This window comes from Dendropsophus ebraccatus, chromosome 6 (assembly GCF_027789765.1).
Source record: "Dendropsophus ebraccatus isolate aDenEbr1 chromosome 6, aDenEbr1.pat, whole genome shotgun sequence".
NCBI lineage: Eukaryota > Metazoa > Chordata > Amphibia > Anura > Hylidae > Dendropsophus > Dendropsophus ebraccatus.
The window spans coordinates 126,181,646-126,208,542 of NC_091459.1; the positions used below are offsets into that span (position 1 = coordinate 126,181,646).

Genomic DNA, 26,897 nt, shown 5'->3' on the forward strand with positions numbered 1-26,897 from the left:
TTCCAGTGAATTGGGGTCCAATTCAGTATCCAACTTGTACTCAATTTTGCTGAGGCTATCTCCTAAACCGAGGAAATAGACAGGAAGAAAAGTTCCTGTTCTTCTCCTGACTAATGATCAGTAAGTGTCGTAGCACACAGACAATGCCTGATCAAAATGTCTTCATGACAGTTCGGCTGCAGTGTCCACTAGGGGAAGGTGAGCTGGATTGTTTTTTCTATTTATCAGGATTTCTAGAACTTTGCTCCTTTGGACCTAGTGGTCAAGTTTGCAATATTGACCCCACTAAAATTGGGAGACCCTGGACTAGACAAAACACAGTCAGTTCTCTCCGTTTTGTCCCCTTAAAAGTAAATTTAGCCACCAATCTAATATAGTACAAGTAATAATACTAATCTTGTGTCTCGAGTCCAGACTCAGCTCACTTTTCTCTTTGTATTCTGCCTTTTTTCTACGTTCAGTGTGGGGCTGCCAGGTTTCTTCCTGTAGTGGCTTCATGAAGTCGCTCAACGTAGTTTGGAGGCTGAAACGACTACCATGGCTACTGCTGGCTCTCACACTTGTGCTACTAAATGATGTTGTAGACTGAACAAGGTCCTCCTGACTTGTTGGGCAAACAGGATGGTGTTGTTCCTGATAGTGCTCAACCAAACGACTTGTACCATTTGTTTTTTATGACCCAGTCCAACGGTGCAAAGAAATTTGGCATTTTCTGCTGGAAACAAGGGTCAACCAGGGTGGCCAGCAAGAACTCGTCCCACCTACACATGTCCTTTACACGTGTGTCAGAGTGCAAGCTTTCCAAGGAGCACATGGCCATATAAACAAGCTTGAACAACTGCTGTTCCTCACCCGTGTCCTAGGTGTAATGCCAGGGTGCACTATGGTCGTCCTGTTCCCAAACTGATTCCTCCATCTCCTCTGGTGTTTCCAGGCCAGAGATGGTAACTGGTGGTGTTTGGAACACCTGGCCGTATGCCTTCTCCTCCTCCAGCACCAATTGGTCTCCGGGCTCAGATGGACATCATAGGCATTTGCAGTGCCCCGAGTCCTCTCTGCGACAATGTTATTTAGTGCGGCCTCCATGATGAGAAGCAGGGGGATAATGTCATTCACACCATACTTGTTGCGGCTGAACAACAGAGTGGCTTCCTCGAATGGTACCAGCAATTGGCAGACATCACGCATCATCTGCCAATTGGTGACCTGGTTGGTTGAGACCAGTGTTGGTGAGCCACCTGGACTTGGTGTGCAGTGATAATCCCTTTCTCCCATATAATAACCAAATAACTTTATTATGGACGGCTCCTATCACAGCCACCAGTTTATGAGTGGATATTGTGTCAGTCTAATAGAGGTGAGCTGAGTTTTCTTTGTAAGAGGTGAAACCAGTTTACATGATATAAGAGGGTGAGCCGAGTTTTTTCCAGAGGTGAGCCGAGTTAATCATCAACTTATTGAGAAGGTATATGCCAGTGGATATGTCCTGATGATATACATGTATATTCCAAATTGAAAACACTGAAACTGTCAGTCCACTCTTGAGTCCATATATCCCACATAGACAGGCGAATATTTTTAGATGCAACTTTTTTTTTTAATCTGCTTGTTTTGTGTAGTCACCCAAAAGTTTGTATAATCAGGGATTAGCGCCCAATTTATCATTAGCGACTTTTTAAAAGCAGGTTTATTTCTTGTTAGTACCAGGAGAATATGCTTGCCCAATTTTTGCATTTTTGCGACTTTTTGTGCAACTTTTTACTTATATACATTTACTATGGCAGTGCTACAGGTAAATAAATCAGTCACAATATATTGGAACAAAATACACACCAATCCTCATTAGAATAGTTGCACACATTAGACTCCTTCCTTAGTAAATGTCCCTCTCAGTGTATAACTATACAATGGAAAGGAGCCTCTAGGACCCTGTTACCACTACCAGGGACCTATGATGTTAAGATAGTAAACTGGAACAATAAAGAGACATGTTGACCGGGTGGTGTGATATTATCCATATGGTTATGGTCTTGTCCAATTCTATTGAATTCATTCTAATGAAAATTTGCAATAACCATAAAAAAGGAAAATAAGCAGCAAGAGGTGACCTGAGTTTTTGGATTGAGGTTGATATTGTGTAATCTTGATAGGGAAAGGTGAGACGAGTTTTATTTGTAAGAGAAGAAACCAGTTACACTGATATGAGAGGGTGAGTCGAGTTCTTTCACTGTTAGTGAGTTAATAAATAAACTTATCGACCAACTGTCATATGTAATGGCTCCCCAAATCATCACACCAGCAGGGGGCAGTGTGTCCTCCCCATATCTTCACACCAGCAGGGGGCAGTGTGTCCTCCCCACATCATCATACCAGCAGGGGGCAATGCGTCCTCCCCACATCATCACACCAACAGGACACCAGCAGAGGCAGTGTGTCCTCCCCACATCATCACACCAGCAGGAGGCAGTGTGTCCTCCCCACATCATCACACCAGCAGGGGGCATTGTTTCCTCCCCACATCATCACACCAGCAGGGGGCAGTGTTGAGAGGTTGAGGTGCTGAGAGTCCAGGGGAGTGCTAGGCCCGTCAGCAGCTCTCTAGCCGGCAGGCCTGGCAAGTCGTCTTGTGTGTGGCACCCGACAGGGCATGGGGCAGATGATACATCTTAGCCTTGTCAGGGAATGGTTGTGGCGCTCCTTCGGGACGACTCTTCTGTTGACTGCTGTCTCCGGGTTTAGATACTGCCTGACGTGAAGCTGGAACGTTGCGGTAGCCAGTCCACGATCCCAGGTTGGCTAGAGTTAATAAATAAACTTATTGACCAACTGTCATATGTAATGGCTGCCAACATCTTCACACCAGCAGGGGGCAGGGCGTCCTCCCCACATCATCACACCAGCAGGGGGAAGTGTGTCCTCCCCACATCATCACACCAGCAGGGGGCAGTGTGTCCTCTCTACATGACACCAGCAGGGGGCAGTGTGTCCTCTCTACATCATCACACCAGCAGGGGGCAGTGTGTCCTCTCTACATCATCACACCAGCAGGGGGCACTGTGCTCTACTGCAGGTTCAGTCTTGAAGCATCTGTCCCTTTCTCTAAGGTAGTCAACTTTTCTGTGCTGTAAAGTAAATCCTCGATGTTGACAAGGGGTGAGACTCCCTTGTGGTTGGGTAGCTAGCTTGTATACACAGGTCTGCTCTCCTCTTTGTCTGGAACTAGACCAGGGGTGGGGAACCTTTTCCATGTTGAGGGCCAGTCAGGCATTAAAAAAATAATTTGAGGGCCGCATACCGTGTGCGGCAGTTAGTAGTTGCAGCACCTGGGGCAAGGCAAAGTATTGTTTCCCTAGTGCCCCTGCTATTGTAGTTAACCCCCAGTGATGCCCCTGGTAGCCTAGTTAACCCCCCAGTCATGTCCCTGGTAGCCTAGGTAACCCCCCCCAGTCATGTCCCTGGTAGCCAAATTAATCCCCCCAGTCATGTCCCTGGTAGCCTAGTTAACCCCCCCCCCCCCCCCCAGTCATGTCCCTGGTAGCCTAGATAACCTCCAGTGCCTGTCCCAAAGAAAAAAAGAAAAAAAACCCCTTCCCACTCACCTTTCCTCTGCTCCCACGCTGCCCAGGTCCTCTTCTCTCTCCTCTAGCCTGTGCCTGTCTTCTCCTGCAGACGGCGCAAGATGAAATGACGTCATCGCGCACGGCCCCCAGAAGATGGAAGATGTGCACCACTCTGGTGGGGAAGGAGCCGGCACAGACAGCATCCTCCTGTGTCTGGCAGCCGTCACAGACACAGGAAGATGCTGTGTATGCCGGCTCCTGCCCCACCAGAGTGGTGCACATCACAGGGGAGCCTTGGGCCGCATCAGGAGGTCTCAGGGGCCGGATGCAGCCCGCGGGCCGGAAGTTTCCCACCGCTTAACTAGACTGAATACCTCAAGTAAGTGCAGACTAAAGTCAGCAGGGAGTGTATGTAGCTAGACCTAGTGTTAGCTGCAGCTGTGCTGTGTGACATGTAGTGGTTGGAGTAAGGAACAGCGGCCACCTACCCTAACCTGTAACACTAGAGTGAGACACTTTTACCAGGGTGTAAGGAGAAAAAGACGTAGTGGGACACTACACCACGGTCAGTCCATATTATTTCACAGAAAAGGTCTTCTACATTTCCGCTGTATAGTCTAAAATTTCATCATGTCCTTCACACCTAAAGAAGGCTAGGAAAATTTGAGGACAAAGGGGGAGATTTATCGTTCGTTCAATTCCAGGCCTCACCAACAGGTCATGTTTTGAGGATTTCCTTAGTATTTCACAGGTGATATCATTATACTCAGTGCACCAGGTATTAGCAGAGGTGTCCTTTGTATGGGATATCATCAAAACACGACCTGTTGGCGAGGCCTGAAGACTGGAATTGAGAAGCACTGCTATATAGTATACTTATTGGGGCTTTTCTGCTGGGCACCACCTGTTCTTGATGGCTCTCTGAGAAGCCGTAAAAAGGTAAAAGTAAAAACTTAACAGTAGTGCTGGTCGTCTTTCTATTTGTACTCAATAATTTATTTTTTTATTTTTATGCATAAACTAATAAAGTAATTCCCCCAATACAAACCATGGACCATAACAAAAACATACATATACTGTACATATATGGCGTTATTCCAATCAGTGTGCTCGTACCCTCTGGCCTATAGGGGCATTTCTACTAAAGAATATGAAGCATATGAACAAGGTAACCTAGGGGCAGGAAGCAGTTGTTCATTGTGTAGTGGTGATGACCAGTGTCTGTGCCGCTGAGCTGCAGTAACCGGGTCTGACCACTATACAGTGAATGGAGACAAACTGCTTTTAGCAGGGCGGTGTGGGTACTCAACAGCTGATCTGCTGGGTGCGTCTGGTGTCGGCACCACACCAATCAGCTAGCTTTTGACCTCTGGACTTTCTGGGGTTCTCTAAAATGGCTGAATCAGCCTACTTCCTCCTCTGGCAGCTGACAATATAGTTTTTACTTTCCATAAAGAAGGAGTCTTCTCAGCTATAATGCCAAGTGCTGCAGGGGCTCTGCACCTCCCCTGACAAGGAGAAAGCTCTTGGTTTGGAGGTACTGTAACTGAACATATGTGTCCTCTAGCACTGACATCAGTAGATGGACATGCACATTGTTATATACTCTGACCACCAGGTGTCATTAAACTGATCATTTTTAGCAGTAAGACAAGCCCTGTAAAGAGATTTATACATCAGGCAACCACAAGGAGAGCTGTCCATTAACTGTGAGGGATTGCACAGATCTGATGCCTCTGTGGGGTTAAGGTGAAGCCGACGGCAGCGGTGAGATCCAGCTTTGCCCCAGGAGGAGCCTTGAATGTGAAGTTCTGCAGCAGCTTTGTAAAGAAGAGGAAAAGCTCCATCTTAGCCAAGTTCTCTCCAGCACAACTTCTCTTACCTACAGAAAGGAGAATGGAGAGAACATATCAGCATGGGTCCATCATGGAGTCTGGTGGCAGGTAGCCCTTTTGTGTGGTTGCATCATCCAATCTCTTTACTTTGATGATACTCACCAACAGAAAATGGTATAAAGGCCTCATTTTTAACAAACTTTCCATCAGAATCCAGAAAATGTTCAGGGTAAAACTCATCAGGTTTCTTGAAGTATTTGGTGTCTCGTAGGACAGAGGTCAGGGATGGAATTATCTGAGTCCCCTAAAAAGATATATGGATTCATAAATTACTCTGTAGGCTTAAATCTAGCAAAAAGTAGAGTATTTAGGGCAAGGCTGTCATCAGTATTATGTATGAACCACTTGTTTTGTTCATCAACCTCCATTTTGTACCCTGTTGCATACATTTGGTGGTGTGGTATCCCACCATGGGTGTTACTTGTCTTTACACCCCTCATAAAAGCCTGTACTTCAAAGTAGATAAAGTAGTAAGTTTTGCCACTAGATGTCGCTAGTATGTATATGGTATGCTTAAGTATTGCACAGCTGTAGGTAACTAAAGGGTTATTGTTTTTGTGATTTGTGCACCAATGAGAGCTCTTTTTCTTATTTACCTATCTCTATCCTTCTCTTGCACTCTCTTCTCACCCTCTCACAGCACATATTACATATGCTGTAGGAGGTTGTCCCATGGGGAGAGTAAGTGTAGCCACACACCTTTACTGAGTCTTACTCTGGTTTCTGTAGAGGAAGAACGCAAGCCAGAATGGTCCCTACAGCAGTCAAGTTGGGCCCTGGCTTATGCTCTTTTAGAGGACAAGTGGTGTCTTAGTCTAGACGTTGAGCAGAGCAAACATTTATGGTAACGGCCACTCTTTTCTTGAAAGCAGCACTTCCATGCACTGTGCAGTGCTAAGTACTCTCAGAGGGGACAAGTCAAGGATCATCCCAGCCCATGCCATAAACAAGTCTAAAGGACAGTATCCTGAAGAAAGACGAACTGATCCGCATAGAGAAAAGTTGCTAGAAGCCTACGTATTCCATCTCGCAGCGCAGGTGTAACCAGAAAATTCTGACCACTTTGCTCAATCCAGGTAACAAGGTCTGGGGCTGGTTTCACCCTCTTGGATGGGTCGCCCGACACTACACCACCTATTGCCCCTCAAAGACCCAAGAGTCAAAACATGGGCACAAGTATTCTATCTACTCTCAAGTATTCTACTTATTCTACTGTTCAAGTTCTGGAAAAGCACAGTACTACATTGGGTTGGAACTCTTTCGACATCTTCCTCTCTACTTCTCTGAACCTCTTCTACCTCTCAGCACTCAACTCAGCCAGCACAGCTGCACTATCCTGTCACTAAAGCCTAAAGTGTATTGTCAAGACAGATGTCTGCTGTATATCACTGTATCAAGTATTTCTAAAAAAAAAAAGAAGAAAAAGTTATTTAACTGGACACAGTGGTTATTCTCTAAGCACCTACACAGCCATGGCATCTTCCTTGGGTCATCTCCCCTTTCTGTGGGTGGCAGTACTGATAGTCCGGGTGGGTCACAACTCCACACCGGACCCCTGTGATAAGCGCCCAAGGGACCCCTAAACAACCAGTCAGGTTACTGACCACAGGGGAAAGGGTATAGCTCGCCTCACTAAAATAAAAGCAGGTGTGCTATCATACCTGTGTGCCCAACCTAACACCTGGTTGAGCTATTCCCTGACCAACCATTACTGTAGTGGAGTTACACTTCACCATCTGGCAAGTGACCGGTCGTCCACCACACCAGTGGAGCACCTCAGTGGCCCCTGGTAAAGGGTGTTGTAGCTCTTCTCAAGTATCTACTCATTTTCAAATGAAAGAGAATGATATGATATATACGTAGCCTCTCAGGCCCATACTATATACATACTAAATGAAAGTAAAGGCACCATGTTGGGAACCAGGTTTGGCCATTGTTACCTGCTATTACCCTTACTATGCCCTTTGTTATATGGACCTCTGAAGTCAAGACAAAACCAGGCAATACATTTTTTTTTACTACTTACCTTTGGTATGAAATAGCCATTCAGGGTAACATCTTGAGTTGACATACGTGGCAAATTGGTTGGTACAAGATTGGTGAATCTCTGAATCTCATGGATAACCGCATTGGTGTATGGCATTTGTTGGTGGTGGACCAGCTGGGGGTCTGCTAAACCAATGACTTCTACAATTTCTTTTTGAACTTTTTCTGTGATTAATGTAAGAATTAAAGTTAATGATGGCTATACGTCTTAGCATGATTTTTTCCCCACATTCCTATACAGTTAAATCCTACTAGTAATCCAATATTAGAGATGGGGTTCATTGTCTACTAGGAAATTAGGACCAGTTTCCAACCCCAACCACATGTTACTCATCCAGAGATAAGTACCCATTAGGTTTTCACTCTTTATAACACTTATGAATGTAGGAGCTGAACTTAGCTGCTAGAGGGTGATGAAGGACACATGTGAGTTATGAAGTTATGTGAGTCTGAGAGTAAGCTGGGCAGGCACTTTTGCTGCCTGCCCACAACCTATGCTTCAACCCGGACTTTACTTTGTGTCCCAGTGGATCAGAAGACAATAGCGCCAGGCTGTCACTGCCTACCCATAACCTGCACTTTGACCCTGATTTGCTTTGGGGTCTCATATTGGTTTCTTTTTTAGAAAGCAGCTAACCCAGTGGACCAGAAGACAGTAGTACAAGGCTGTCCCTGCCTACCCATGACCTACACTTGGACCCTGAATTCCTTTAAGTTTACCCTTTGGTGCCTCCATACTGGTGTCTTTTTGGGAAACCACTGGCTCCGTACAAGTCTCTAGTGTTGCACTGTAATTTATTACTTACAATTATTATCATTATTAGTCAGCACATTGTTAACACTGATTACCAATATGTTTCTAATGTGTATATATATATTGTTGGTAGGTCACTTGTATACCATTCGAAAAATGGTCCCAGTGATGGAGGATTAAGTTCTGCTATATGTGTGATGTAGTTGTACTAACTTTTCATGCTGAAGTTTGTTTAGTGTATTTTGATCTTATTTGAATAGACAAATAGATGTGACATGATAGATAGATAGATAGATAGATATGACATGATAGATAGATCGATCACAAGTAGTAATATCTTCTTACTTTGAACCTCAGGATACTTCATCATTAATAGAAGGCTCCATCTCAGTGTGGTAGAAGTCGTCTCCATTCCAGCAGCGAACAAGTCGGTCACAAGAGATAATAGGTTTTCATCATGAAAATATGATTCAGGATTTAGTTTCTCCTAAAATTAGCAAAATATATAGTACAGTCATGGCCAAAAGTTTTGAGAATGATACAAATATTAATTTTTACAAAGTCTACTGCTTCAGTTTTTAAAATGACAATTTGCATATACTCCAGAATGTTACAAAGAGTGATCAGCTTAACAGCAATTACTTGCAAAGTCAATATTTGCCTAGAAATTTAATTTTATCCCCCAAAACACATTTCAGCATCATTGCAGCCCTGCATTAAAAGGACCAGCTAACATTGCTTCACTGATTGCTCCATTAACACAGGTGTGGGTGTTGATGAGGACAGGGCTGGAGATCAATCTGTCATGATTAAGTAAGAATGACAACACTGGACTCTTTAAAAGGAGGCTGGTGCTTGGCATCATTGTTTCTCCTCTGTTAACCATGGTTATCTCTAAAGAAACACGTGCAGTCATCATTGCACTGCACAAAAATGGCCTAACAGGGAAGAGTATTGCAGCTAGAAAGATTGCACCTCAGTTAATCTATCGCATCATCAAGAACTTCAAGAAGAAAGGTTCCATTGTTGCCAAAAAGGCTCCAGGCACCCAAGAAAGACCAGCAAGCGCCAGGACCGTCTCAAAAGTGTTTCAGCTGTGGGATCGGGCTACCAGCAGTGCAGAGCTTGCTCAGGAATGGCAGCAGGCAGGTGTGAGTGCAACTGCACACACTGTGAGACGGAGACTCTTGGAGCAAGGCCTGGTCTCAAGGAGGGCAGCAAAGAAGCCACTTCTCTACAGAAAAAAACATCAGGGACAGACTGATATTCTGCAAAAGGTACAGGAAGTGGACTGCTGAGGACGGGGGTAAAGTCATTTTCTCTGATGAATCCCCTTTCCGATTGTTTGGGACATCTGGAAAACAGCTTATTCAGAGAAGACGAGGTGAGCGCTACCACCAGTCTTGTCTCATGCCAACTGTAAAGCATCCTAAAAACCATTCATGTGTGGGGTTGCTTCTCAGCCAAGGGAATCGGCTCTCTCACAGTCTTGCCTAAAAACACAGCCATGAATAAAGAATGGTACCAGAATGTCCTCCAAGAGCAACTTCTCCCAACCGTCCAAGAGCAGTTTGGCGATCAACAATGCCTTTTCCAGCACGATGGAGCACCTTGCCATAAAGCAAAGGTGATAACTAAATGGCTCAGGGAACAAAACAAAGAGATTTTGGGTCCATGGCCTGGAAACTCCCCAGATCTTAATCCCATTGAGAACTTGTGGTCAATCATCAAGAGACGGGTGGACAAACAAAACCAACAAATTCTGACAATATGCAAGTATTGTGTGCAAGAATGGACTGCTATCAGACAGGATTTGGTCCAGAAGTTGATTGAGAGCATGCCAGGGAGAATTACAGAGGTCCTGAAGAAGAAGGGTTAACACTGAAAATATTGACTTGCTGCAATAACTCATTCTATCTGTCAGTATAAGCTTTTGTTACTCATAATAGGATTGCAATTATATTTCTGTATGTGATAAAAACATCTGACAAACACACATAAAATCTAGGGGGCAGCAGATCATGAAAATATAATATTTGTGTCATTTTCAAACGTTTTGGCCATGACTGTATATCTATAAAGGAACATTATAGCCACACAAGTGCATAGAGAAAAGCTGTTTTCCTGAAACAAAGCTCCAGATCTCCTGGATATGTAGTGTGCAACCCAGTGCGATGTTTGACACTTGTAGTACTCATTGTATCTTTTCTGCAATGCCCAGTCTGCAGGTGTTTCAGTTGTAGCTTTCTTAGCTATGGGATGACTAGGCCCGGCCTGAAGACTAATAGGTCCTAGCAGGCAATGGGACTTTTGCTGAGCTTATGCCCAGTAGCTAGTAGACTCACTCTCCTTTTTTTCTTCCTTATGTTAGTATCCATTAGTGGGATCAGTGCTGCAGTGGGAAAAGGTGCTGACTGAAGAGGTCAGGGGGTCAGGTGAAGGGGGTCGGTGCTGCAGGGTGAAAACTGCCAGTGTTCGTTTGTTGTTGCTGATGAAGTAGAACATATTACTGCACTGTACTGTTAGTTTACCACAGGTGGAGAAGTATTTATCGCTGCACTGTACTGTTAGCTTACTACAGCTGGAGAAGTATTTATTGCTGCACTGTACTGTTAGCTTACTACAGCTGGAGAAGTATTTATCGCTGCACTGTACTGTTAGCTTACTACAGCTGGAGAAGTATTTATCGCTGCACTGTACTGTTAGCTTACTACAGCTGGAGAAGTATTTATCGCTGCACTGTACTGTTGGCTTACTACAGCTGGAGAAGTATTTATCGCTGCACTGTACTGTTGGCTTACTACAGCTGGTGAAGTATTTATTACTGTATTGTTCTGTTGGATTACTACAGCTGGAGAAATAGTTACTACTGCATTGTGGGTTTTTTTTTTTTTACTAAAAGAGAAGTACAGTGGTGCCTTGGATTACGAGCATAATTAGTTCTGGGGCCGTGCTTATAAATGTATAGTAAGTGCATTAACCTGAGAAACCAGTTTGTAGACACAGGATGAAACTGCAGATCCCCATAATGCGGTAGCGTAGTACAACAGGCTAGAATAGAGAAGCAGGGCCGCTGTCAGAGGTCTGTGTCATCACATGACAGCAATGGGGAGGGGGTTCAGCATGGACCATTCAGGACTGACAGACTGCAGGGAGTATGAAGAAATGAGCAGGGCAGATGTGGGCACATACATGCAGCACTCTCTGTCCGGGGAGAAAGGGGTTACAGCTATGGAGAGATTACCTCCACAGTCCTGTCTCCTGATGCAAGCCCCAGCCTGAAGTGGATCTGCTATGATTTGGAAGGTGAGGAAGACTTCCTGGGTCAGAATACAGTGCTGTAGACCCCGCTATGCAGACGGTGCCCCTCCCCCACTCCCGCTCCCACCCAGTACAGGGAGCTCTTAAACCAAAGCAATGCTCTTAAACCAAGGTACCACTGCTCTTGTGTCTGGACTGTGGTGTTTGCTTGTTTTAGAACTAGTCCGCTCTTACACATTGGCCAGAAAAAACAAACCCTCTCCATCCCTCCCAGACGACCACTATTGTGAAATGTCCGTCTTATTACGTTACCTCTTTCTGTTTGACCAAAAAACAATCTATAAGATTCCTCTGGTCATTGACGTCCAGTTGATCCCTTTGTTTAGTGAAGACCTCTCTAATAAACACATGTATTTCATCAACGGACGATCGAACAGTTTTGTGACTTCCTGGAATCCAGCGCATCAGGTATGGAAAGGTGTTGTACAGCTGTAGATGGAAAAGTAAAAGTAGGATTATGCTTAGATTGTGTCCATAATATTTATTCATATAAGCATGAACAGCGCTCCATAGTGTAGAAATCAGGCAGAAGGGCATCAGGAAAAAGAACACTCGACCAAGCAACGCGAAACGCGTGTAGGGTGAGTAGGTGAGAGGAACTTCTAATACATGCATCCACCTATGTAGTTTCTTCTGTTATATATTCTGTTGTTTATTTACACTTTCATTTTCTCCGGGGCATCTATTGCGTATGTTATTTGAACCTGTGGTCACTATATATTATTTATCTGTTTGCCACTCTATATACGCTTCAATACATTTTTTTTCATTGACTGTTATAGTTTTGGTGCCATCTAGTGGTGGCTGCATGTATTGTTACACACATTTATTGTTGAGCATGTGCAATAAATAATTACAGTGGTACCTTGGTTTAAGAGTAACTTGGTTCAAGAGCGTTTTGGTTTAAGAGCTCACAGTTTTTCAAAATTGTGATTTGGTTTAAGAGCATTGCTTTGGTGTAAGAGCTCCCTGTACTGGGTGGGAGCTGGAGTGGGGGAGGTGCATGGTCTGCATAGCGGGGTCTACAGCACTGTACTCTGACCCAGGAAGTCTCCCTCACCTTCCAAATCATAGCAGATCCACTTCAGGCTGGGGCTTACATCAGGGGACAGGACTGTGGGGGTAATCTCTCCATAGCTGTAACCCCTCTCTCCCTGGGCAGAGAGCTGCATGTATGTGCCCCCATCTGTCCTGCTCATTCCTTCATGCTCCCTGCAGTCACTGTCCGCCCTTGTGTTTCCCATTCTCTCCATTACTGTACAGTAACTTATAATATCACAGATTCTGCTGTTTCTGAATCTTTGTTTCATCTGTTTTACATGTTATTCAGAATAATAAATTATTTTGGGGATGTGAAACCAATTGTCTGCATATCAGTGATTTCTTATGGGAAAATTTGCTTTGGTTTAAGAGTGGATTTGGATTACAAACACGGTGCCGGAACAAATTATGCTCGTAATCCAAGCCACCACTGTATATGAATTCTATATGTATGTACCCTCACTGCATTTTTTTTTTGTACTTCTTTTTTTTTTGGTCTATGGTACGGCTTTTTTTTTTGGTCTATGGTACGGCTTCTATGTCTCCTTTAATGGTTTTTAAATTTTGCTTATGAATAGAATAAATAAAATACATTATATATTTTGGATTGCCCTGCATTTTTTATGATCCCTTGGTGGACGTATTTTTTGTTGATTTGTACCTTTGGTGCGTAGGGATGTGTTATTTTGGGCATTTTTTGTTTTGTAGTTGATGATATTTATTCGACTGTGACCAACAAGGAGACCCAGTATGACCATAACATAGCTGACATGAAACCTTCTATATAATATAGGCTTTCATGCCATATAATTCCTCTTTTATACATGTGCAGATTGTATTTCATTTATTTTAGATGCAGTAAAACAATGAAAATGTGTTTTATGATTAAGAGAAGTCCGGCCAAAATTAATTTTTGATATGTTGTTACTTATGAAAAGTTATACAATTTTCTAATGTACATTAATTATGGGAAATGCACATATACTGCTATTTCCCTTAATTTAGTAGATCAGGAAGTGTTAGAATTCTCTCTGAAGAAGTGACGTCACGACCCAGGGTGTAATTCCTATGGAGTGTCCAGCAGGGGGCGCTCTCTATATAGAAGTCTATGGGACTTTATTGTTTCTATGGGTTTCTATCTAATGTAATGCAATGTTATGTACAGTGTGCTTTATTGAATGAATACATCTATGGAATACTTTGGGGAGCAAGTGTCCCTGCTCCCCAAAATATTGCATAAATGTATTAATTCAATACATTCGGATATCACAGTAAGCCCGCCGATCCGCCGCATTTCCGCCTCATTTCCGCCGCACGCCGATCCGCTGCATTCCCGCCGATCCGGCCCATATACATTGAACTACAGCTCCCATCATCTGCTTCTAGTATGAACAGGTGATGGGAGCTGTAGTTGGGTAAGGGATATCACATGCCGCCGGGCGCAGGGGGGAGCCGCTCAGTACACAGGAGCGCTCCCCCCTCCTCCTTCCGGGATAACTTCCGCCTATACCAATGCTGAGTCCCTGCCTGGCCGCCGCTCTCCCCCCCATACATACCGGCTTCCGATGCATCCTGGTGTCCGCGCTGATGCCGGGAGCCGGTATATGTGAGCGGAGAGCGGCGGCCAGGCAGGGAGTCAGCAGTGCTATAGGCGGAAGTTATCACGGAAGGAGGAGGAGGAGGGGGGAGCGCTCCTGTGTACTGAGCGGCTCCCCCTGTGCCCGGCGGCATGTGATATCCCTTACCCAGCTACAGCTCCCATCACCTGTTCATACTAGAAGCAGATGATGGGAGCTGTAGTTCAATGTATATGGGCCGGATCGGCGGGAATGCAGCGGATCGGCGTGCGGCGGAAATGAGGCGGAAATGCGGCGGATCGGCGGGCTTACTGTGATATCCGAATGTATTGAATTAATACATTTATGCAATACTTTGGGGAGCAAGGACACTTGCTCCCCAAAGTATTCCATAGATGTATTCATTCAATAAAGCACACTGTACATAACATTACATTACATTACATAGAAACCCATAGAAACAATAAAGTCCCATAGACTTCTATATAGAGAGCGCCCCCTGCTGGACACTCCATAGGAATTACACCCTGGGTCGTGACGTCACTTCTTCAGAGAGAATTCTAACACTTCCTGATCTACTAAATTAAGGGAAATAGCAGTATATGTGCATTTCCCATAATTAATGTACATTAGAAATTTGTATAACTTTTCATAAGTAACAACATATCAAAAATTAATTTTGGCCGGACTTCTCCTTTAACATAATAAACCTAGCAAAAACAACAACAACAACAAAAACAAACAACATTTATTTTAAATTAACTGGTACCAGAAAGTGCCAGAGATTTGTAAATGAAATATCTCAAGTCTTCCAGTACTTATCAGCTGATATACAGTATGTCCCACAGGAAGTGGTGTATTGTTTCTAGTCTAGCCAGCAGGAGAGGTTTTCTATGGGGATTTGCTGATGCTCCGGACAGTTCCTGACATGGACAGAGGTGGCAGCAGAGAGCACTGTGTCAGACTGGAAACAGAACACCACTTCCTGCAGGACATACAGCAGCTGATAAATCCTGTAATAGTTAAGATTTTTGAATAGAAGTAAATTACAAATCTCTGGCACTAGTTGATTCCTTTAAAACCTGAAGAGAACCTATCATGTAATGTTAAGTGTCCCTATCATAAAAGTTGACGTGTCTCTTAGATTATTTATTAAAGTATACTTTACCTAATCCTCTGTTCCGATGCTGTATTGTCAGGTGACACCATTTTGCTGACGTTACTGGGTTCCAGCGCTGGTAAGCAGTGACGTCAACAAGAAGGCGCTGCCAAACGTTACAGCACCAGTAGAGAGGTAAAGTTTTAGATATAGACTGACAAGGCAGCCTGTATCTCTACAAATATCTATCTAATACTATTGGAACACATACATTTCTACAATAGTAGTGGTTAGTAGGTTACACGCCTCTGAGCCTTGGATTACGATGAAAATATTGTGAGAGCAATAAACTTACCAAGGCCATGGGGCTACCAATAACCCTGGCATTATTCATTGCTAAGACCAGAAGCCTCTGAAGTTTGGGATCATCGTAGTCAAATCGATGGCCGAGTAATATAGATACAATGATGTTAGCGACAGCTGCGTTCATTATCATCAGGTTATCAAAGGGCTCACCTAAAAAACATCAATAGAAATTATAGATGTTATATTCTTGTATATAGGGAGCATTATTATAGTAGTTATATTCTTGTATATAGGAGCAGTATTATAGTAGTTATATTCTTGTATATAGGAGCAGTAATATAGTAGTTATATTCTTGTATATAGGAGCAGTATTATAGTTGTTATATTCCTGTATATAGGAGGCAGTATTATAGTAGTTATATTCCTGTATATAGGACTAGTATTATAGTAGTTATATTCTTGTATATAGGGAGCAGTATTATAGTAGTTATATTCTTGTATATAGGAGCAGTATTATAGTAGTTATATTCTTGTATATAGGGAGCATTATTATAGTAGTTATAGTCTTGTATATAGGAGCAGTATTATAGTAGTTATATTCTTGTATATAGGGAGCAGTATTATAGTAGTTATATTCTTGTATACCGGAGCAGTATAATAGTAGTTATATTCTTGTATATAGGAGCAGTATTATAGTAGTTATATTCTTGTATATAGGAGCAGTATTATAGTAGTTATATTCTTGTATATAGGAGCAGTATTATAGTAGTTATATTCCTGTATATAGGAGCAGTATTATAGTAGTTATATTCCTGTATATAGGAGCAGTAATATAGTGGTTATATTCTTGTATATAGGGAGCATTATTATAGTAGTTATATTCTTGTATATAGGAGCAGTATTACAGTAGTTATATTCTTGTATATAGGGTGCAGTATTATAGTAGTTATATTCTTGTACATAGGAGCAGTATTATAGTAGTTATGGCATATGCAGGAGAGACAAAATCCAATGCACTCACCGATCTGTGGAAATCTTCAGTAGTTTATTAACATCAGATCATACCGGAGAGGGGGAAGGGTGGAAAAGGTGCGGGAACGTCTCTGCAATCACAACAGTTTCACACCGCAGTTCTGAACTTGACAAAGCGCTGCGGCGTGGAACTGTTGTGAGTGCAGAGACGTTCCCGCCCCTATTCCACCCTTCCCCCTCTCCGGTATGATCTGATGTTAATAAACTACTGAAGATTTCCACAGATCGGTGAGTGCATTGGATTTTGTCTCTCCTGCATATGCCATTATTGTCCTCCTCTCCTCCGTTGCACCCCGAACATTGTCTCAGTAGGCTCATTCATGTTATTACATTGCCTCATTATCTGCATATGAGCCAAGATCACCATTAGTGCGGGCGCTGCCTTCTACTGACTGTTTATTATAGTGCTTGAAAATCCCTATATTGTAATCCGTATTCTTCTTCTTCTTCTTCCGTTTCTTCTTCCAGCCATTTTTCTGCGCGTAATACAGCCCGAACCGCTTTGTGCACACACTCCGTTCAAACTGCGTTTCGAAGCCCTCGGCGGTGTGTGGTGTGCTATCTATTTTTCGTTTCGATCGGATTTGTCGTTTTTAAGAAATTTCCGTTAAACGACTCCAAATTTCCCATAGAAAATAATGGCCCATTGCAAATAATGGCCACACTCTAACCGCTGACAGCCAATCACAGCACATATGCAAATAGCTGAAATATAGCAGCCAATAGGAACTCTAAGGTCTCGTCATGCAATGTATCACACCATCCACAGTCACATGTCCACTATTGGCCAATAGAAGATGTAATATATGGAAGGTCCTTAACGATTTTGTCTCCCCGACATGAGTAAGATTGTCATGGTAACCGAGCAATGGTCTTTACCATTATAAGTACTCAGATCGCTCTTAAAGGGACCCAGGTCACCCTTAAAGGAACGCAAGTCGCTCTTAAAGGGACCCAAGTCTCTCTTAAAGGGATGGGAGCCATGTCGCTCTTAAAGGGACCCAAGTTGCTCTTAAAGGGACGGGAGCCATGTCGCTCTTAAAGGGACCCAAGTCGTTCTTAAAGGTACCCAAGTCGCTCTTAAAGTGGCGGGACCCAAGTCGCTCTTAAAGGGACGGGACCCAAGTCGCTCTTAAAGGGTCCCATGTAGCTCTTAAAGGGATCCAAGTTGCTCTTAAAGGGACGGGACCCAAGTTGCTCTTAAACGGACGGGACACTCCAAAAGGTATGGGACCCATGTCGCTCTTAAAGAGACCCATGTCCCTAGAGCGACCTGGGTCCCTTTAAGAGCGGCCCGGGTCCCTTTTAAGAGCGACCTGGGTCCTTTTAAGAGCGAAATATGTCCCTTCAAGAGCGACCAAGGTCCCTTTAAGAGCGGCCCGGGTCCCTTTTAAGAGCGACCTGGGTCCTTTTAAGAGCGAAATATGTCCCTTCAAGAGCGACCAAGGTCCCTTTAAGAGCGAAATTGGTCCCTTTAAGAGCAACCTGGGTCCCTTCTAGAGCAAAATATGTCCCTTTAAGAGCGACATGGGTCCCTTTAAGAGCGAAATATGTCGCTTTAAGAGCAAAATGGGTCCTTTTAAGAGCAAAATGGGTCCCTTTAAGAGCGAAATGGGTCCCTTTAAGAACGAAATGGGTCCCTTCAAGAGCGACCTGGGTCCCTTTAAGAGCAAAATATGTCCCTTTAAGAGCGAAATATGTCCCTTTAAGAGCAAAATATGTCCCTTTAAGAGCAAAAATGGGTCCCTTTAAGAGCGACCTGGGTCCCTTTAAGAGCGAAATTGGTCCCTTTAAGCGTGAAAATGGTCCCTTTAAGAGTGAAATTGGTCACTTTAAGAGCGACCTGGGTCCCTTTAAGAGCGAAATTGGTCCCTTTAAGAGCAAAATATGTCCCTTTAAGAGCGAAATATGTCCCTTTAAGAGCAAAATATGTCCCTTTAAGAGCAAAATGGGTCCCTTTAAGAGCGACCTGGGTCCCTTTAAGAGCGAAATTGGTCCTTTTAAGCGTGAAATTGGTCCCTTTAAGAGTGAAATTGGTCCCTTTAAGAGCGACCTGGGTCCCTTTAAGAGCAAAATGGGTCCCTTTAAGAGTGACCTGGGTCCCTTTAAAAGCGACCTGGGTCCCTTTAAGAGCAATCTGGGTCCCTTTAAGAGCAAAATGGGTCCCTTTAACCCCTAGATGACCCTGGACGTAGGGTTACGTCATGGAAGTCTGTCCCCAGACGACCCATGACGTAACCTTACGTCCTGGGTGTTTCTCCCGCTATGAAGCGTGCTCCGGAGCGGAGTGTGCTTCATAGCAGGTGGGGGCCGGCTGCAAACAGCAGCCGGGACCTCACCGGTAATGACACGCTGCAGCGATCGCGCTGCCGCGTGTCATTAACCCCTTAAACGCTGCGGCGTTTAAGTGTAAGTGACAGGGGGAGTCCCCTGTCACTTACCGATCGGGACCCCCGCAGTGTGACTGCGGGGGTCCTGATCGTTGAAACGGACTGCAGGAGGTCTCTTACCTGCCTCCGTGCGGTCCGATCGGCGATCTGCTACACTGAGTCTGCACAGGCAGGCTCAATGAGCAGATCGCCGATAACACTAATCAATGCTATGCCTATGGCATAGCATTCATCAGTGTATAAATCAAACTCATGTATGTACAAGTCCCCCAAAGGGACTTCAAATGTGTAAAAAAAAAAAAGTTCAAAACACTATTACACTACCCCAAAACCCCTCCCCCAATAAAAGTCTAAATCACCCCCCTTTCCCATTATATAAATAAAACATATAAAAATAAATAAATAGATAAACATATAATATACCGTAGCGTGCGTAATTGTCCGATCTATTAATATATAGCAAGCGTCATTGTGATCGGTAAACGGCGTACACGAAAAGAGGGGAAAAAGTGCGCAGTTTACCGATTTTATGTTACATTATATATTAAAAAAAATCAATAAAAAGTGATCAAAACGTCCGATCTTCACAAATATGGTATTAATAAAAACTAGAGATCATGGCGGAAAAAATGACACCCCATACTGCCCCATAGGTGAAAAAATAAAACCGTTATAAGCGTCAAAATAGGCCCATTTTATTAATATTTAATTGCCAAAAAAAAGGATTTCATAAAAAAATATATATATAACATTAGAGAATCTGTGTAACCTGCATATGGTTGTGTTCAGACTGACCTATAGAATAATAGTATCATGTCGCTGTTACCATATAGTGCATTACGTAGACACAGGAACCCCCCAAACGTTACCATATTGCATTCTTTTTTACGATTTCACCTGTTTATATCTTCATAAATAATATATTTGGGATTCCGTCATACATGTTATGGTAAAATGAATGACGCCATTACACAGTACAACTATTCCTGTAACAAATAAGCCCTTACATGGCCTGTAGATAAAAAACTGAAAGTGCTAGAGCTCTTAGAAGGGGAGGAGGGAAAAACGGAAACACTAAGATCAAAATTTGCGCGGTCCACTGGGTCATTTTGACTTCATTTCACTTTAAGAGCAAAATATGTCCCTTTAAGAGCGAAATATGTCCCTTTAACAGCAAAATGGGTCCTTTTAAGAGCAACCTGGGTCCCTTTAAGAGCGAAATTGGTCCCTTTAAGCGTGAAATTGGTCCCTTTAAGAGCAACCTGGGTCCCTTTAAGAGCAAAATGGGTCCTTTTAAGAGCGACCTGGGTCCCTTTAAGAGTGAAATGGGTCCCTTTAAGCGCGAAATGGGTCCCTTTAAGAGCGAAATGGGTCCCTTTAAGAGCAACCTGGGTCCCTTTAAGAGCAAAATATGTCCCTTTAAGAGCGAAATATGTCCCTTTAAGAGCAAAATATGTCCCTTTAAGAGCAAAATGGGTCCCTTTAAAAGCGACCTGGGTGCCTATAAGAGCAAAATGGGTCCCTTTAAGAGCGACCTGGGTCCCTTTAAGAGCAAAATGGGTCCCTTTAAGAGCAAAATGGGTCCCTTTAAGAGCAAAATGGGTCCCTTTAAGAGCGACCTGGGTCCCTTTAAGAGCAAAATATGTCCCTTTAAGAGCGAAATATGTCCCTTTAAGAGCAAAATATGTCCCTTTAAGAGCAAAATGGGTCCCTTTAAGAGCGACCTGGGTCCCTTTAAGAGTGAAATTGGTCCCTTTAAGAGTGAAATTGGTCACTTTAAGAGCGACCTGGGTCCCTTTAAGAGCAAAATGGGTCCCTTTAAGAGCGACCTGGGTCCCTTTAAGAGCAATCTGGGTCCCTTTAAGAGCAATCTGGGTCCCTTTAAGAGCGAAATGGGTCCCTTTAAGAGCGAAATGGGTCCCTTTAAGAGCAAAATATGTCCCTTTAAGAGCGAAATATGTCCCTCTAAGAGCAAAATGGGTCCCTTTAAGAGCGACCTGGGTCCCTTTAAGAGCGAAATTGGTCCCTTTAAGAGGGAAATTGGTCCCTTTAAAAGCGACCTGGGTCCCTTTAAGAGCGAAATACAGTAAAACCTTGGTTTCCGAACACCTCGGAGTTCTAACAATTCGGTTTTCGAACTAAATTTCCCCCTAAAGTTTTGCTCGGTATCCGAACAAAACCAGGGGGATAACTGTGAGCTGAACTGATGTTCAGCTGACAGTTAGAGGTGTTCGGAACACTGAGAGGCAGGAGCGGGCGGCTATTTAAACTTGCCGCCGTGCTCCTGCTCCAATCAGCTGCGGGGGACACCCTGTAAAGAAGTGGGGAATCCCATCATAATGATGGGATTCCCCACTTCTTTACAGGGTGTCCCCGGCAGCTGAGAGGAGCAGGAGCACGGTGGCAAGTTTAAATAGCCGCCCGCTCCTGCCTCTCACTGCGGGGACAGGCTGTAAAGAAGCCGGCTCCCAGCGCTGTCCTCCTGTCTCTCCCCACCAGCCCCTCTGCCCCCCCGGAGCGCTGTACACCCCTATAGACTGCGGCGCGCCCGCAGCCCCGCTCACCAGCTTCTTGCTCCCGCTGCTCCCCGCCGCCTCTGCAGACTCTCTCTTACCCTGCAGAGGCGGCGGGGAGCAGCGAAGCAAGAAGCTGGTGAGCGGGGCTGCGGGCGCGCCGCAGTCTATAGGGGTGTACAGGCTGGGTAAGTTTATCGGAAGCGCCCCGGGACGGCGGGGGCTGGTGGGGAGAGACAGGAGGACAGCGCTGGGAGCCGGCTTCTTTACAGCCTGTCCCCGCAGTGAGAGGCAGGAGCGGGCGGCTATTTAAACTTGCCTCCGTGCTCCTGCTCCTCTCAGCTGCCGGGGACACCGTGTAAAGAAGTGGGGAATCCCATCATTATGATGGGATTCCCCACTTCTTTACAGGGTGTCCCCCGCAGCTGATTGGAGCATGAGCACGGCGGCAAGTTTAAATAGCCGCCCGCTCCTGCCTCTCACTGTTGCGGGGGATGTGGAGTGTTTTTGCACTCTGTGGGCCGGGTGCTCTGCACCTGACCCAGGGAGTGTAAAAACCAATTAATCACATTTACATTGTTCCCTATGGGAACTTACAGCTCGGTTTTCGAACTGCTCGGTTATGGAACAGCCTTCCAGAACCAATTATGTTCGAAAACCGAGGTACCACTGTATGTCCCTTTAAGAGCAAAATATGTCCCTTTAAGAGCAACCTGGGTCCCTTTAAGAGCGAAAAATGTCGCTTTAAGAGCAAAATGGGTCCTTTTAAGAGCGACCTGGGTCTCTTTAAGAGCGACCTGGGTCCCTTTAAGAGCGATCTGGGTCCCTTTAAGAGCGAAATATGTCCCTTTAAGAGCAAAATGGGTCCTTTTAAGAGCGACCTGGGTCCCTTTAAGAGCAAAATTGGTCCCTTTAAGAGCGAAATTGGTCCCTTTAAGAGTGAAATTGGTCCATTTATGAGCGACCTGGGTCCCTTTAAGAGCGAAATATGTCCCTTCAAGAGCGAAATATGTCCCTTTAAGAGCGACCTGGGTTCCTTTAAGAGCCACCTGGGTCCCTTTAAGAGCGAAATATGTCCCTTTTAGAGCGAAATATGTCCCTTTAAGAGCAAAATGGGTCCTTTTAAGAGCGAACTGGGTCCCTTTAAGAGTGAAATGGGTCCCTTTAAGCGTGAAATTGGTCCCTTTAAGAGCGATCTGGGTCCCTTTAAGAGCGAAATGGGTCCCTTTAAGAGCGAAATGGGTCCCTTTAAGAGCGACCTGGGTCCCTTTAAAAGCCATTTGGGTCCCTTTAAGTGCAACGGGGGCCCTTTAAGAGCGACCTGGGGCCCTTTTAGAGTGAAATTGGTCCCTTTAAGAGTGATCTGGGTCCCTTTAAGAGCTAAATGGGTTCCATTAAGAGAGACCTGGGACCCTTTAAGAGTGACCTAGGTACCTTTAAGAGCGACCTGGGTCCCTTTAAGAGCGACCTGGGTTCCGTTAAGAGTGACCTGGGTCCCTTCAAGAGCGAAGGGACCCATGTCGCTCTTAAAGGGACGGGAGCCAAGTTGCTCTTAAAGGGATGGGACCCAAGTCGCTCTTAAAGGGACGGCACCCAGGATTAAAGTTAAATGGAAGTCACTGGTAAAGGGGTGCTCTTTTCAAGCACTATGTATTTCCCTGGAAATGCAAATCTAGTTATAGTAGTTATATTCTTGTATATACGAGGCAGTATTATAGTAGTTATATTCTTGTATATAGGGACAGTATTATAGTAGTTATATTCTTGTATATAGGAGCAGTATTATAGTAGTTATGGCATATGCAGGAGAGACAAAATCCAATGCACTCACCGATCTGTGGAAAATCTTCAGTAGTTTATTAACATCAGATCATACCGGAGAGGGGGAAGGGTGGAAAAGGTGCGGGAACGTCTCTGCAATCACAACAGTTTCACACTGCAGTTCTGAACTTGACAAAGCGCTGCGGCGTGGAACTGGTGTGAGTGCAGAGACGTACTGGACGAACTGGAGAGAATGGAACGGCTGCACATCCCATCTATGGCTGATACTAATGCCGCTAGGCCTATATTAAAAATCAACACCAGAGTGTCTGTATATGAATTGATCAAGCCATATTGCCCCGTGTACCACCGCGCAGGTCCTCTGGTCCACACGGGTCCCTACGCTAACTCCACACCGTGTCGGTCAGCGACCGCCAACCCCGCAAAGCGTGCACATGCAGGGAAGGGAGGCCATGGAACGGCCCTGCAACCCCAATGTCACAGGACCAGACCCAAAAAGCCCCACCAAAACCCGGCCAGCACCACCGGCGGGGAAGGCTGCCCCCAAACGACACAAGTATGGATAATGGATATGGTATTACACTTACCATTGCTGCTCTCACAGAATGGGGAAGACATAGGGTCCAGACATGTGAGCACAGGCATATCCCGCTAATTTTGGTCATGTGGGTCTTATAAAGGAGTGCTAGCTGTTCAGAGAGGGAGATCAGCCATAGGTGTGAGGTGCAGCACTCTGTTTCTTCCCTGAACCGCATTTTGTTTCTCTCTTTTCTCCGTGTTTTGCACTCCTCCTGGTGAGACCCACATGACCGCAATTAGCAGGAGACACCTGAGTGCACATGGTTTTAATCCCTCCTGTTTTTTCCCATTCTGTTTGCTGCAGCTATGGTGAGTGTAATACCTTATCCAGACTTGTGCTGCTTGGGGGCGACCTTCTCCGCCGGCGGTGCTGGCCGGGTTCTGGTGTGGTGTTTTTGGGTCTGGTCCTGTGGCATGGGGGTCGCAGGGCCGTCCCATGGCCCCCGTTCCCTGGCTGTGCACGCCTGCGGGGTTGGTGGCCACTGACTGGCACGGTGTGGACTTAGTGTAGGGACCCATGTGTATCAGATACCGGCACGAGGTACATGGGGCAGTATGGCTTGATCAATTCATACACTAAATTCTGATGTGTTTTTTATTTAGCCTAGCGGCACTAGTATCAGCCATAGGTGTGAGGTGCAGCGCTCTGTTTCTTCCCTGAACCGCATTTTGTTCTCTCTTTTCTCCGTCTTTTGCACTCCTCCTGGTGAGACCCACATGACCGCAATTAGCAGGAGACACCTGAGTGCACATGGTTTTAATCCCTCCTGTTTTTTCCCATTCTGTTTGCTGCAGCTATGGTGAGTGTAATTCCTTATCCAGACTTGTGCTGCTTGGGGGCGACCTTCTCCGCCGGCGGTGCTGGCCGGGTTCTGGTGTGGTGTTTTTGGGTCTGGTCCTGTGGCATGGGGGTCGCAGGGCCGTCCCATGGCCCCCGTTCCCTGGCTGTGCACGCCTGCGGGGTTGGTGGCCACTGACTAGCAAGGTGTGGACTTAGTGTAGGGACCCATGTGTATCAGATACCGGCACGAGGTACATGGGGCAGTATGGCTTGATCAATTCATACACTAAATTCTGATGTGTTTTTTATTTAGCCTAGGGGCACTAGTATCAGCCATAGGTGTGAGGTGCAGCACTCTGTTTCTTCCCTGAACCGCATTTTAGTAGTTATATTCCTGTATATAGGAGGCAGTATTATAGTAGTTATATTCTTGTATATAGGAGCAGTATTATAGTAGTTATATTCCTGTATATAGGAGCAGTATTATAGTAGTTATAGTCTTGTATATAGGAGCAGTATTATAGTAGTTATATACTTGTATATAGGAGCAGTATTATAGTGGTTATATTCTTGTTTATAGGAGCAGTATTATAGTAGCTATATTCTTGTATATAGGAGCAGTATTATAGTAGTTATATTCTTGTGTATAGGAAGCAGTATTATAGTAGTTATATTCTTGTATATAGGAGCAGTATTATAGTAGTTATATTCTTGTATATAGGAGCAGATTTATAGTAGTTATAGCCACAAAGAGAAAAACAGGTAACCAGCACCAGGGTATATAATATGCCTTGTCTATTGCCGTGTATAGGGCTATATTGTATAAAGATGCCACAATTCCGGGGTGCTTGAAGCAGAGGTCAGCAAACAGTCAATGGTAGAATATGAGAAATAAAGTTCCGCACTCACCGGATCCGATGCAAGCAGGCAGATCTTTATTACGTGAGTATTCACATAGCGGGGAGGGGATGGGACAGGGTGCTCAACATGCCTCAGGCTGGTATAGCCTGAAACGGCCGTCGCCGCCAATCTTCTGACCTAAGAGTACGCCCCTTGCAGGCGGAAGGGGTGTGAAATAAGGACGGGATGTGTGCACGTGACATCATTAGCATAAAAACAATTACAATATTATGTAATACAGAAAATATTCTTACAAATAGACGCTTAGGTCATTTGTTTCGTTTAAACCTAGGGCTCCAGTCACCTCAAGACCGGTTATCCAGAGAGATTCTTTTCTCAATAGTAATTGGTGTCGGTCCGCCCCTCCTTTTTGTGGGTTAACCCTTTTGAGGCCTAGGAACTTGACACCTCTAGTATCGCCCCCATGTTGTTCTCTAATATGCTCAATTAGGCGGGGCACCCCTTTCCCCATTCTGACAGAGTACATGTGTATCTCTGCCAGAGGGGGCGCTTGGTTTCGCCTATATAGAATCGCATGCACGGGCAGACTATCGCATATACTACATATGCGGTTTTGCAGGTAATGAAATCGGCAATGAAACATTCTTTGCCCCCTAATCGTATGTATGTTGTATTAATGAAAAATTGGCAATAGTTGCATTGGCCGCACTTATTACCTTGTGGCAGTGAAGATGATAGCCAATTTGCATTATGTTTGTTGTCATTACTAATATTCAGCATATCTCCGTTAGTTTTATTACGTCTATGTGTGATACATGGCTCACGAGACGCTATTTCTCTAAGATCAGGATCATTTTCTAGAATAAACCAGTGGCGATTAATATATCATTTTGAGGTGAATTATGAAAAACAAACGTAAACCTTCTATTTGTGTCCTGTTTCTTGTTCTTATTGGTGAGTAGGAATGCTCTATCCAGATTTTCTGCACGGGTATAAGCGTCACTGATCATGTCCTGGGGATACCCCCTGCGTGCAAGTTTTCTCCCCAACTCGCCAGCCTGTACCCTGAACTGTTCAAGATTGCTATTCACCCTACGCAGACGCAACATCTGTCCATGGGGGATAGCTCTCTTGACAACCGGGGGATGAGAGCTGGCGTAGTGGAGGAGAGAATTACACGCAGTGGGCTTGCGAAACACAGAGGTCTGAATACGTTCCTCTGTGACTTGTAACTGAACATCTAAAAAAATCTAAGGAACAACCTCCAAACTTATATGTAAAAAACATATTCACGCCATTCTGGTTGTTATTTTAATAACCAGAATGGCGTGAATTTGTTTTTACCGGCTAAAACCGCATA

General features: G+C 44.6%; 1 protein-coding gene across 2 annotated transcripts in view; it reads right to left on the minus strand.

Annotated features, from left to right (window-relative positions):
* Positions 1–4,529: 4,529 nt before the first annotated feature.
* LOC138796016 (cytochrome P450 2K6-like) overlaps positions 4,530–26,897 on the minus strand; it is a 70,579-nt gene continuing 48,211 nt past the window's right edge. For both annotated transcript variants that reach the window (XM_069975884.1, XM_069975885.1), the window contains exons 5-10: positions 15,649–15,809; positions 11,829–12,005; positions 8,601–8,742; positions 7,482–7,666; positions 5,558–5,699; positions 4,530–5,442 (exon numbers count right to left, since the gene is read on the minus strand). In XM_069975884.1, the coding sequence (XP_069831985.1) occupies positions 5,264–5,442; positions 5,558–5,699; positions 7,482–7,666; positions 8,601–8,742; positions 11,829–12,005; positions 15,649–15,809 (986 nt within the window). In that variant the 3' untranslated portion in view covers positions 4,530–5,263. The remainder of the gene's footprint in view (positions 5,443–5,557; positions 5,700–7,481; positions 7,667–8,600; positions 8,743–11,828; positions 12,006–15,648; positions 15,810–26,897) is intronic.